The sequence below is a fragment of the Sphaeramia orbicularis genome, chromosome 18, assembly GCF_902148855.1.
Source record: "Sphaeramia orbicularis chromosome 18, fSphaOr1.1, whole genome shotgun sequence".
NCBI classification, from domain to species: Eukaryota; Metazoa; Chordata; class Actinopteri; order Kurtiformes; family Apogonidae; genus Sphaeramia; species Sphaeramia orbicularis.
Window position 1 is genome coordinate 18,082,452 of NC_043974.1, and position 14,629 is coordinate 18,097,080.

General features: G+C 36.8%; 1 protein-coding gene across 1 annotated transcript in view; it reads right to left on the bottom strand.

Moving 5' to 3' along the window:
• Positions 1 to 14,629, bottom strand: part of LOC115438984 (calcium/calmodulin-dependent protein kinase type II delta 1 chain) — a 168,527-nt gene that overhangs the window by 19,191 nt on the left and 134,707 nt on the right. The window contains 8 exon segments of the mRNA XM_075353536.1: positions 1,808 to 1,867; positions 7,153 to 7,193; positions 10,225 to 10,267; positions 10,420 to 10,439; positions 10,442 to 10,502; positions 10,617 to 10,742; positions 13,709 to 13,750; positions 13,752 to 13,804. Of these exon segments, the coding sequence (XP_075209651.1) occupies positions 1,808 to 1,867; positions 7,153 to 7,193; positions 10,225 to 10,267; positions 10,420 to 10,439; positions 10,442 to 10,502; positions 10,617 to 10,742; positions 13,709 to 13,750; positions 13,752 to 13,804 (446 nt within the window).

Sequence of the window (14,629 nt, forward strand, 5' to 3'; positions counted from 1 at the left end):
ATTTATTTATCATTTTTTGGTGCAGATTTAAGTTACATTGAAGATTTGAATATTCCATTTCAAAGGCATGTCCCATTCTTCCCACCCCCTCACCCTCCCACTCCTGGTCCTACATAACATACTTAACGACAGTAATAAAAAACAGCAAAGTACTCATAGAACAAAAAAGGTAAAATACAAAAAAAGAAGAAAATACAAAAACAAAGAAGAAAAAAAACACAACAGCCTAATAATAGATAAATCTGCTTATTCACAATTTTAAAAATGCTTTTAGTGCAGTTTTCCCATACATACTTTTTTTTTTTTTTCTTTCCTGTTTGGCGTGCTATATATATACTTATGTATTCTCTAATAATATTAATAACACTACATGTTCATATCTTGTGCGTAGGATGTAATTGTGACTAACAGTAGTTTTCTAATCACCTTTTTTAGTTATGGGCTGGTATGGTAGTCATTTACGCCCAAGGCTGTCACTTTACATCAAAAACCACACCACTTATACATTTTTGTGAGCATGCAAATAAAACAAATAACACTGAATCAGTTCATAAGAAGCACTGCTTAATAGTATTTGGTTCCAGTTCTGTATTTAACATTCATTCGTGTCAAACATGTGGTCCGGGGGCCAAATCCAACCTGCTAAAGGGTCCAATCCGGCCCATGGGATGAATTTGTGAAATGCAAAAATTACACTGAAGATATTAACGATCATTGGTCTCAAAATCATTTTAATTCAGGTTCCACATACAGACACATACAGTCCAATTAGATTTCAAGTGGGTCAGACCAGTAAAATATTATCATTATAACCTATAAATAATGACAACCCCAAATTTTCTCTGTTTTTTAGTGTAAAAAGGTAAAATTACATGAAAATGTTTATATTACCAAACTATACTTTTACAGAAAACGTGAATAACCTGAACAAATATGAACAAGCGGGAATGTCTTAAGAAAAGTAAATGCAATTTTACCAATATTCTGCCTGTTACTAAATGTTTTGTGCGATTGTGATGCACATGTGTAAATGATAAACTGATAAACCGAGGCATAATATTGTTAAAATTGCACTTGTTTTTCTTAAGACAATTCAAGTTGTTCATGTTATTCAGATTTTTAGGGAAACTTTGGAGATGTAAACCTGATCACAATATTATTTTACTTTTTTCACTGGTATTATTTTACTGGTCTGGCCCACTTGAGATCAAATTGGGGTGAATGCGGCCCCTGAACTAAAATGAGTGTGACACCCCTGTTCTAACCGATCCTTAAACATGAAGGTAGATAGAGGACTATGCAGCTATAATTCACACACACTACAATATTTAATACAGTTTTTCTTCTACAACCCTTGCAGCAATGTGTAATTGTACAAAAGCTACACTGATTGATGTAGCTGTTCATAAAAGAAAAATAGAAATACTCCTGTGCCTCAACCCAGTAACAAACCCGTATGGTTGAGGCCGAACATGCAGGAGAACAAAGGCTTGTGGCAAAAGTGTATTAGCCACAGCTGATATGCAATGGCCCTGGGGTCGCCATTACAGCTTTCATCAACAACAAAGGAGAATGTAGCCCATGTACAGCAACGCAGCAATGCGATAAAGCAACCCAGAAGAGCATGTGGACGTTACACAACCACTGATAGAACTGTGGATCTAAAGCTTTACAGAAAAAATGTAACAGTAAGAGTTGAACCGAGCTGCTTAATCCTGACTGATACCACTGACAGTATGGGCTGACAGACAGACAGATTCATGCAGACAGACAGACAGACAAGCAGGCAGGCAGGCAGACAGTGTACCAGAGAAGGAGTGGGGACAGGCTCTTTGGGGCTGGTGACCACATTGGCCTTGTTGTTGATCTGGAGGGACAGAGTGGACAGACAAGTAGACAGACAGGACAGGGCAGAAGTGACAAGGCTTAGTGTTCACACAACCAGTCTTCAAGCTGCTGCTGTGGACGGACCAGCGCCAAACCTGCTGTCAAGGAAGTGTCAGTGAGCCAGTCCAGAAAACCCCACATCCACTCAATGCAATGTGGCATCACACACAGCGAAGGGTTAAGAAAACAAGGTGGAGTTTTGTTATCAGACGGCCGCCGGCTCACGGAGCTGGACAAGAATAGACGACCACATCGGAGTCAAACAAACGACCCAATTATTCTGTAGAGCACTGATGAATTAGACTGAACTTCATGATCACTGTTGACTGCCTGGATCACAATAAAACCACAAACAAAACCTTCATCTGTCAAATTCAGCTAAATTACCAAAGACTTAATTGTCCAAACAGTGGTTATTGGAAATGCACTGTTTGGCCCTTACACACTAAAATTCACTATGATTGCATGTCAAATATATACGCTTGTGTGCTTGTAGTGGAGTGTCTTTTATGCTGGGCGCTGTTATTTAACACTTCACAGCTTACCATATTTATAGCTTTACAGAAAAAAAAAAAAAAAACTATAGGAATCTGGCCCGTTTTTCCAGTGATCATTATGTTTGAGGTCTTCAACGCCTACATCAGTAATAATGTGTAACACTAACAGGGTCTCAGCTACAGTTAACAGGCTTCCAGCAACATAAGACTCTAAAATCAACTTCATGTTATTACAAAAGCACATGCAAATCATGCATATTGAAACTTTAATGAAACTAAAGTGGTGGTGCACAAAAGTGTGTGGCTTTTTGAGCTAAATACAATAATGTAATCATGATAATATGATACAAACACTGTAAAAATACTAACAGATAATGTTTTGTTCATGATTGCATTGGACTTAATATGTTAGTAATTCAGCATTTATGTATATTTTAACATTAACAATAGTTCTAATGACCTGTAAAACCTTATGTTTTTGTCAAATTATTGCATTTTATTTAGCAGCTGAACAACAATGGAACAAACACCAGGGGATTTCCAACCCTTTCTCTGGCTTATCCACTGAACTCAAGTATTGTTTTTCTGGTTGTATTTCAGGGGGATTTCTGTGAGCTGAGACACGCAGCATAAATTCAACAGATTTTCTTCTTTCTTAAAAGCAGTTTAAGACAAATGGATAAATCACGTACACTTTGTTCTGAGTGAATATCAAACCTGTGATCCCATGTTAAAAACCTAGAGTGGACTTTGAATAATGTGAGCGTGTGGATTCAATATACTGACAAAAACATTTCAGTAAAAGATCCCGAAAAAGCTGTTAAAATGAAAAGACCAAGGTATCATTTGTCAAAGAAGGAGTTAGGGTCAAATATTTAATATGCATTTGTCATTAAAAAAAGAAACTGAACAAAAGCAGACAAAAATATTACCGGTTCTAATTCCTCTAATATTTATTACAGTATTTTCTATTATTATTATCTATTAATATTTTTCTAAATCAGACAAGAAGGGCTGGAGACACACAACACGTCTAAACACGAGCCAAAGAACATTTAATTTTCCAGTTCAGAGTTGGAGTTTTTACAGAGATACTGGACTCCACATTCTTGTCTTTGAGTTCAGTCAGGAGTAGAAATCGATCGGAAACAGCCTCCTACAAGAGCTCTCTCTGAAAATAAACTGCTCCTCAGGCAACAGACAAAGACGGACGAGTTGTAACTATAAACGTCGAAATCTTCACCTGAAACCTCAAATCTTCAGATTGAAATAAAACCAGTGGCTGTAGCTTCGATCTACAACCCTGACCACATGTATAGAGGATATCCAACTGTTCTCAGAAATGACCTGGTATGTTTTTGAGCTTGAACATTCATTGAATCTGCATTTTTGATACCAACCCTGAAAGTGGAAGACTTATTATGCATGAGGTATGTTCAGTCATGCAGTGCCTCTCCAGCCCCGAGCTGCACTTTGGGATGTTTAAATGCACATGTTTTCTACAGCTAACTATCCACAGCAGGTGTCTGACAAGCAGCAGCACATTCAGCCTACCCTTACAATTTCAGTACAATGGGTCTTCCTTTTCTGCATCGGCAGCCACAACACAGCATGAGGAAAACATTTGAACCCGATCATGACCATAAACCTGACACATACATTCTGAAGTGTATGCATTCAGCATCAATGAACCCACCCACTTAGTCTGAGTGCATCTGAATAAGCACCAACTAGTACTGTTTTCTCATTAAAAAGGGGCTACATGTAGTATTTCTACTTAATATTAAAAAATGATCTAAAATTATCATTATCATCTCTTTCTCTTATTTTGCGGGAACAATGGAACAATCTTCAGAACACATTGTAGCTTAATGATTTGGTCTCCCTGGGAGAGTTCGAAGCTCTGATAAAAAAAAAAAAACGTTGCTGAAGAGTGCAATTGCTTTTCCGAAGCTGGATTTTGTTGTATGTATCTGTTGTCCTTTGTCTGTTCTTAACGTGTTTTATTTTAGAATTTTTGTAACTTTGTAATGGTGTTCTGTATTGGCCAGGTCTACCTTGAAAAAGAGATTTTAATCTCAAGGTTAATAAAAAAATAAATAAATTAGAGTGTTTACGGGGTTCTGAAGTTCTGCCGAAAATGCCAGTGTATTAGATTGTAGAGATATGAACTTAATCAATTCACACAAACAGGCTGTGGATTTATAAGACCACTAGAGGGAGTATTGAGTGAGTGTTCATATTTAGAGCTTGTTTAAAATGCGGGGAAAGTGTTTATAATTTCAGAGGAAGTAACGTGTTCAAAAAACCTTATGTTAGAACAAACATGAAGCAATTTGGCCTTTCTACTGTTGGAATAAATGTTTGGAACAAGTTAAATCCTGAGTTAAAAGTCTGTACAACGCTATTTATGTTTAAAAGAAATGACATGAAAATATATAAAGAATGTATGTATGTTAATATTTCCACTACCCAAACGATTGAATGGTTTTGTTTTTTGTTCTTGCTATTATTATTAAAAGGCATTGGTAGCTATTTTATTTCATTTTGTTTGGGGATATGAATAGGGGGGGTCGGCATAATAAGCTTAGGCTTCAACTTATTCCTTTTCAGACTCTTTTGTTTTTAAACATTGTATCCTGCACAAATATATAATACTTGAAACGTCTGAATAAACACAATTAAACTAAATTAAACTAAACTGAGTCACTCTGGGGGTCTCCCATGGTTAGGAAAACTAAAAGCCACTGGGCCTTTGACCAAAGCATCAGAAAGTGATGAAATGAGATGAGAACCACTTTTAGAGTCAAAGAAAGTGATCAAAACTAGAGCACTGTTGTTGTTTTCTCCACCGGACACAGCTGTAAATGAAACGAATGGAGTTTGATAATGAAATCACAGCGTTTCTTCCACACAGGTTGGATTATGAGGCTTATGAAGGTATAAAGTGATTAGCTGTTGTTTTTATCTTTGCTAAGTTAGATTGTTGATGAATAGTTCAGACTAAACTGTGACAGGTCTGACCTTGTTTGTTTGATTCCAAACAGATCTTTAGTTCAGCTACTGACAACACTGTTTACTAACTGATTACTTGACTGTTTGCTTATTTTTATTGTGATTTTTTTTTTTAAATCAGTTTAACAATTTCTGTATAGCCCTGTGAGGTGACTTTGGACTCTATAAATAAAACTGAATTAAACTGAACACAAACGACAGAAAACGGAGGTGATTTGTGGTTTTATTGTGGTTGTTTTCAGTCTTTAAACAGAGCTAAGCTAACGGAGCTATAATGTAAACTATTAGCTGAGGATTATAAGACACAATGTTATTTTGACCAGCTGTCAAAATAAGCATGTTTGAGTTTTAGTTTAAAGAAGAAAACTTGATGATACTATAATACAGATGTGTGTAAACAATGATCTTTACACTTTATTCAGTGAGTGATACAGTCTGTGGAAACATAGTGTTGATTTGTTGGTGGTTTTGGTGGTTATAAATGTGTTCTGATATGAGACCTCCACCTGCTGTTGAGTTTGGAATATCAACACTACACACAGACCCCTTTAAATTAACTAAAGAATTACATTAATCATTGGATTCATTGGTGGTTTTAATAGCCCTAAGTAGGTTCTTGTACTCAACTTCTGCTTGCTGTTGAAAGATTGAAAAATAAATATTACATACAACCCCTCAAAGACTTGACATTAAAAAGTGGAAATACCAAATCAATCAAACAATTATCTGTACATAAAGACCCAGTGATTCACCCAGATATGATGAAAAAGAAGGAAGCATTTAAAGGGAATAGCTGAAAAATCAGATTGATGTAATGGACAGACACTGGAGCAGAACAGTAATAGCAAGTATTTATTAGGTGACAAACTTGACTCCAAATGCCTGTTGCTTTAAGGTTGTTTTGCAGTTTCTGTGCCCTCTAGTGGTGTGAAACTACTGAATGCACTTTTAAACAACCTACAGAACCAAACTGGATCTTTACGACCAGTGGCTGCAAATCAACGTGAACAATACTATCATATAACAGCATCAATAAACATGTACCTTTTATTACGTCTTATCACTTTCAGTTATCACTACCAGCATGAGGTGCAATAGTACTTTCATATCCAACTTAGATTTATTACTTTCTGTTGGTATTTGCAACTTACAGTACAAGAATTTCTATCTAAAATTAATTTAACATTGTGCATTTTGAACGGTTAGATTATATGGTTAATAATAATAATAATGAGGAGCGGTAAGTACAGAGAAAACAAAACCAGCTCTAATTATATTTATGGAAGAGGAAGAGAGAGGAGTCTAGCTCATCAACTGCAACAAGGGTGAAATTGACAGATTTATAGTGCTTAAAACAGAGCACACACATTCTTTGGCAGTCTCAGTGGAGGATTTTAATTTAGTGACAACTGACTGATGAAGGGCAGAGAAATGAAGATCATCACCTACCCTCCAATCAGAATTTTAATCATCAGTTTCCAAGAGTTTCTTCAGTTCACAGAACAGATGCTCTTTCTTTTCTCACAGTTTGACAATGCAGAGGGGGCTAATTATTGGCCAATCTCCGTCACACCCACTCAGAAAGGACTAATTTCACAGAGGAAACAGAACTATTTTTCTATTTTTACCCAAACAGCGGTGTTCCTGTACAGAGAACATTTCTTAAAGTGTCATATACTTGAATATTCGAATGATTCACGCACATGGAATTATAAAAAAAAAACAGAAGTGGGAAGAGTGAGAGGGAACTTACTTTGACACCATCCGGTTTTTTGTTCAGCAGGCTCTTGGCTGCTGTAGACAAAAAAAAAAAAAGGTAACAATGGAAGGAAATCAGTGGCCAGCTGGAAATATAACACAAGCACACACAACACACACTGTCTATTCAAGGCTAGCCAATTACTAGCGACCTCAAAGTGGGCCTTGCTAGAATTGGAAGCAGAGGAGAAAAAATGCAAATCAAGTCAGGGGATGAAATAAAACTTAGTGAATCATTAGTCAGAAACATGCAATTAGATCCATGTGCCAGGACTACAGGAGGCAGTCGCAGCAGCCGTACTCAGGGAACCGAGCTTTTTTAGCGTCTGTTTTCAGTTCTCCACTTGATTTCCCTGAAGCACAGACTTCTTCAAATCTCAGATACACAGTAAGAACACCTGTGATTTGTTTTATGTTCGAGGACATGAGATTAAATAATGTGAGTACTGATTCAGGTTAAGAGGGCGATTAATGACCACCCATTAAGTCAACATGCAGGGACAGGGACAGGGAGTGGATGACTGGTAGTGGTAGGGGGAGCAGGACATGGGTTTCAGGGGTGTGTGCATCCTCTAACACAGAGAAGGATTCATACATGTTAATGTTTAGTCACTGGTAGAGGCTTTGCAGTGGCGGCAGGTATCTTTGGCAGACGTATTGGATTTTCCTCAGACATAAACTGAAATGTCAAACTCAAACATCTGCTGTTTTTGTGTTACTGAGGTCAATTTAACCCCCCTATTATATCATTAAATTTTAAAAATCTAAAAGACAGTTGAACTTTTATTGAACCACTACACAGATACCTACAGGTTTGACAGGTGGATGTGCTTGAAATGATCTCACTTTACAATTAAACATTTTTTACACCCATTCTCATTGGGCCAAATAGTAGAATAAAGGTCCATCCTGTGCTTTTTAAGGACAATATACCAACTATGAACCTGACAGGACACAAGTATGTTCAACCACATCAGGATCACTTACTGATATCCAATTTAAAGGTAAAACCAATTCTTGCAAAAAGCTATTCTTCCTTGCTGTCAGGGCTCAGCAGCACATGAAGACAATAATATGCAAGAATAAACATAACATACACAGGTGTTTAAGTGACATGCGTAAAGTTATTCATGCAAGCATCTGCAGTATTCATGGTAAATTATAACAATTTAGTCCACACATAAAATAAATAACCTGAAATTGTGAGTAATCTTTTACAACGATGACTATACAGTAGATTTGTCCATATTCTGAAATGTTGAGCTGATGTTGTTTGTACTTTATAGTACAAGAACATAGTTATAAACAGAATGTAATATTTATATGTGTGTCAAATACATAGGCACACCTCTAAATATGTTTTTTTTTTTTTCCTTTTAACTAATTTGGTATTGAAATACACCATAATACATAGTTTAACTATACTTAAACTATACATAACTACTCAATAATTAACTCTAGTTAAAGTAGAATAGGTTAGAATACTTTTCAGTGTGGTAAATCTAGTACTTTTTAGCTTTTAGTCATGTGATAAATGCCTTAAAGTCTTAAAATGTCTACAGAGATCAGTAAAGCTGTCATCATATCGATAATAAATTGTCTAGTACAAATTGCTGCTCTAAGTTTGTGTCTTAATAGAGTATTTTATTATGTATATTGGTGTATACATATATATGAGCTATATATATGTTTGTATATTTAGCGCTTTATATGTATTTAGAGCTGCAACCGATTAATTGACTGATTGAGTGATCCAAAAAAATCATTCAACCACAATTCTCCTAAATTAAATCTTTGTTTCCTTCATTTCTCTGCTGCTAAACATTGGTTCCACTGTTGTGTTTCACACGGACATTTATTGTGACGCACAAAGAAGCTTCAATTCAGGAAAACTGCAATAGAATATCTCCTAGTCGATTAATTGGTTGCAGCTCTATATGCATTTATATATTTTTCTTTTTCTGTTGTATTCTTTCTTGCTACTTTTAATATACTTAAATGGAGCGACTGTGACACCAATAATTTCCCCCTGGGATTAACAAAGTATTCTGATAATCTACAAATGTTACCCATGGTTAACCCAGTTTCCAAACACATACAGCAATAATACTTCATCACATGTATTTTAATGCATAGGTGTGTCCTTTAGATTAAAATATTGAAGTTTGCATGTCAATAACAATGCAAGCACAAAAAAAAAGTATATATTAAATAAGGGTTCTACATACTTATGCATATTATCAATAAAACCATTCATAGTTTACACTTTTTGACTCATTTAAACAGATGTGTACTAACTGTGCCATAAACCACACTCAACAACTGATATTAGAGTGCATTTGTGCCTGCTATTCCATATGTTCATAAACGGCATATTGTAGGTTTGGACACAGTATAAAGTCTGGGACAGTGTTTTCCTCCAACATGGCGGCCAAGGGATCCCTGTGCCAACTGAAAGCCTGATGTTTTATTAGACATGACATGCCTCAGGATTAAACCTGATAGTGTAGTGTGACACTGGAAAAGTGCCAGCCACACCGAGGACTCTTACCTTACACGAGTTACCACACAAGATGAGGAAGGAAGAAAAACAAGAGTAAACACTAAGGGCATGTTTACACTGATACTGATCTAATCCTAGCATGACAGATGGTTTAGATATCACAAAAACACCATTAAAGTGAGTCAAAAACATTGTGAATCTGGCTTTTCATTCGTCATAAAGAGATACAATCAATAAAGTTCGGTTTACAGACTCAGGTTGAATGTTTTGCCCTTTAGAGGGACCTGAGGATGGACCTGCATTGATCCATGTGCTCATTCATTCCGTCAGCAGGGACTGAAGGGCTGGACAGACAGAGCTTATTGGACTCTAAGGCCAGCACATTTAAAAAACAAAAGAAACAGGTGTACTCAAAAGAGCAGCCTTTTAACAATAATACACCTCAGTACATACACAGGCATCACTATGGGAGGCATTAAGCGACAAAAATGGTGAGTAACAGTGTAGTCTTGTAAGGAATTGACAAGTCAGGTAAATAATATCAGGGGTAAAGTTCTGTCCTACCTGAGAAATTGCGGGTTGCGAGCATTGTAGTCAGGATAGCACCCTAGGGAGAGGAAAATGGACACAGACCACTTACCATGTTGTTGACAAAAGCTGGAAGGTTAATGATTAGATATGTTTGGACTTTGCTTTGACCTTAGTTGGTTTTAGTAACCAACTACAAATCTCAGTGAGCGAGTGTTGTTTATTACACACCTTGAGTTTCCTTCTAGCGTAAATTTCTTCAGGCACTCCACAGTCTCCTGTCTGTGCATCATGGACGCCACAGTGGAGCGTTGCTGTGAACACAAAGATCAAGAGTGCACCGTTACGTAAAAGCAGTTTTTCACAGCTCTTTTGTTGTTTGCAGGGAGACGTGTTGAAGAAGCTGATGTGAGCTGAAGGACACGTACGCAGGATCCAGGGGTGTTTTGAGTGCATCTGTGGCAGTGACTCTCCTTCGCCGGATTTATGGTCAGCATCTTGTTGATCAGGTCTTTGGCCTCTGGGGTCACTGTGTCCCACTCTGGAGAAGGAAACTGCCCACAGACAAAACATCACAGGGTCAGTTTATATGTTCTGAATGTGAGATTTGCTGCTCAGAGTCTATTCTGATGTAAAATATCTATTGGACTTGTGCTTTTTTAAAAGGTGGTATTAAGAATTTTGATGAATAAAAACAGACTTTTACATTAATGTAAAGCAAGGGGTCATCAATTACATTTGTCCAAAGGTTAAGGTTAATAGTCCTAGTAGTAAGTCTTTTTTACCATCTTATTTATTTGACCTACATCGGTGTGAATAACCAAGGTTATTATCGTTAACGACAGCTAACAAACTGATGAAACTAGAACTGAAAAAACATTTTCTAAAAACTATAAAAGAAAAACGATAACTAACTGAAGCTGTATCGTGTGTTTACAAAACTAACTAAAGTGTATAAAAATTATGGATAAAATTCCCTTTGTTTCGTCTTTGTCAATGTCGGATTGATACGAAATCGATTTATTTCACTCAAGCAATTTTAGCTGGCGGCACCATACAAAACTTCACGGTCTGTCACTCCTCGTCACTTGTGGTTTAGAGTCGTCTTTCGTCCCCACTCTACCTGGAAACATGGAGACTAAAGTTGGGGAGAAAGCAGCAGCGCTCCTGTATGGGATTTATTTGATACGACGGTGAGGAAGATAAAAGATAAAAAAAAAACTAAAACTAAGCATTTTTAAAAAAAAAAAAAAAAAAGAAAATTAATAAAACTAGCAAACCTGCTCTAAAAAGTAATTAAAACTAACTGAATTAGAGAAAAAAAGTTAAAACTAAATAAAACTAAACTATAATGAAAAATCCAAAACTATTATAACCTTGGAGTAGACTCCAAAATTCACTATATAACTAGAAAAAAGGCCTTCAGACATCCATCAAGGCTACTCACAGATGGTTAAAAAACAGAACACAGCCCTTATTGGCAGGAATATTAATCCATCCGACCAGATTTGACACAATTATGTCATGTTCTGATGGGCACAAACAGCTTACAGTGAGCTATACTGGCTACTCACTAATAACGACCTGACAAATGGATTCATAATGTTTACAGGCTGCAGGTTGAACACACGTATTTGAGGTCATAAAATCACTCCTAATAAAATTACTTCCATCTCAGTTGTTTTTGAGTTTTGCCAATATAGGAAGGAGAAATAAAGGTATTTTTCCTTCATATTTAAGTTGGATGGGAGGCTTTTACAGGCCTGTTGAAATCACTACAAAGTTTATAGAGAGGCTGTATCAGTATCAGAGCTGCTTCAGTTTGCAGGACATGAAAACATAACTTGAGCATCTCCTGGATACTACTACAAAACTGTTAACTGTACTGACATGGACTTAGATTATAGAGGAACAAACAGGGTTTTTTTAAAAAACTGAAATAGATGTAATATAAGGTGTAACAGATTCTGAATGTTTTGCACATTGTCTACACAGGCTGCCTACAGAGAGCAGCGTCTTAGGAGAGCAGCAGCTGCACCTTCAGTCCACCATCTGTGTCGACACAGGATGCGTTCAGGCACAGTGTAGGTTAACATAATTTGGTGGAGCTCATAAAACCATACTCTAGTGATGAATGCAAAGCAGAGGAACAAAGATTATAGCAATGGAAACTACATGATTTAGTGTTGTGTGAGTATTTTTTTGTGAAATAAATGACTAACAAAAGTCAAAGTATCTCTTTTGAGCTCTATTTATTACCACGAGGCAAGGTTTTGTTTTTTTTTTTTCTGTTTCGGTTTGTTTATTCTTTGTTTGATTTTTAACACTAGCAGCAAAGCTACTGGTTGAATTCATACCAGATTAGGTTTATAGACTGCAAGTGACCCAGGAATAGACGTAATTACATTTTTGGGAAAAGTAGGTCAAAGTTCAAATTTTTAGGCAATTTTTTTTCTCCCATTTACTTATAATGGGCAACATTTCACATGTCTATAAAAACATCAATTTGTTTCAATTTACTTCAAACTTGCCACATATCTAAAGGGCAAATGATATGCTGACATCACCACATGCATAGACATGATGGACATTAGCTGGATCGATGCCAAATAAGCTACAATACGTACGAGGGGCGGGAGTTTGTTATGCCTGCCACCCCTTGTTAATATATAATTTAAGTCAACATTCATTTATTTTTTTTGCATACATAGGCCTACACTTTAATGAACTGTACATGGTGACTCCTCATTCCCGATCCACTTCAAGCTAAATGTTCTGGCCTTTGAGGTTTGTTCTACTCAGTTATCCTTCCCCTCCTCCCACCCATCTGTCTGGAACACAACAGACCAAAAAACACAGTTTTACAAAGCTCCAGGACTGTGCGCTCTGATGGGTTTCCAACAAACACTGGCAGAAATATAGAAATGGAGAAACACTATAAAACAAGTAATACATGTGATCAGGACAACCTTAATGTGCAGTGTTTCACTTGGTTTCACGGTTAATGTGGTAAAAATGTCTTTTATGGAGCCAATTATTTGCTTTTTCTTACATATACATAGATATAACCTACAAAAGTGACAAATTATTTCATTTATAACATAATATTTTACAGATAAGAAACAGAATAGGTACAGGTGAGTACCTCCTGTATAGTTTGTTACATAAACACACACCACACATCAAACTGCATTGATCTGATCTATATTTTCTCGCCATGACTGCATGGTGATGGTCTACAAGGGCTATAACATTCTATAAAATTAGATAGAGTTGCTAATGGATTGATGGAAACAGGCCAATTATTGACTCACTTTATTAGAACAGATTCTATTTGCTGCACTGTAAACAGAGCTGCTCTTCCAAAATAATCTGACACGCTACTAATCAATCAGTGTTGGATTCTTGAGGATAAAACCCTTGTTTTACAGGAAAATTATTATTTGCAAGATAGAAATGTTGATTGGAATTTTGACACTGTGATTTGAGTGACGGACAGATGAAAGTAGTCTAAAACTACATCATAAGCCCCGGCTTTAATCTGCTGGTAGAGTCGGTGCTGGTTCCTCATCCCAGAATGGAGGATACCCCACCAGCAGGATGTACAGGATAACACCTACACACAGACACAAACTCACAGTGACTCACTCTGACAACAATGACTGTGTTTGCATGCACAGATTTTTACCCTAATTTTGAAAAAGACACATTTCCTAATCAGTGGTTTACATGTTAATCAAAGTGCATTAATATTCAGCTGACATTACATGCTGTAAAACACTCCCTGATTAAAAACAGGGATTTCACTGGTGGCAGATGTTTCCACTTTGTCAACGCAACTTCCTCTTTCTCATTCCTCCAAACACCTTCTTGATGTCTTGGCTTTTTGGTCTTTACCAATACACACAGAAACCTGTTGATATGCTGTTTCATAATGGTTAAAGCAGGCACATTTTCCCTGCTGAGCAAAACTGAGGACTTATCTTTGGACCTTAACTAGAGACCATGTTTGTCTAAAAGTACAGTGTGAAATAAGTGTTAACAGGAGCTCCAACAGGGATAAAAACATAGAAATTAAAGATAAAAGGTTAGCTCAATTTATTCACCCAGTAAGGAAATTGGTGTTTGTGTTTTACGCATCCTAATACACACAACACCTTGCATTAGCATAAGCGCTGAGCTCAATAGAACACTGAACAGAACACTGTCCAGACTCAGGACAATCATGAACAATGCCAACCACCCACTGCACTGTGTCTTAACCAACAGGACTGAGCTGCTTAATGACCAGATACATGAAGTCTTTTGTCCCTGGAGCAATCAGATAGCACAACTCTTTGAGCGGGAGGGGAGGTGGGAGGAGATGGGAGGAGGGGTAGCTGTGTTGGGGTGTTTGGGAGGTAGAAGCACCAGAACACTTCTGTCCTTGGGGGGTTCTATG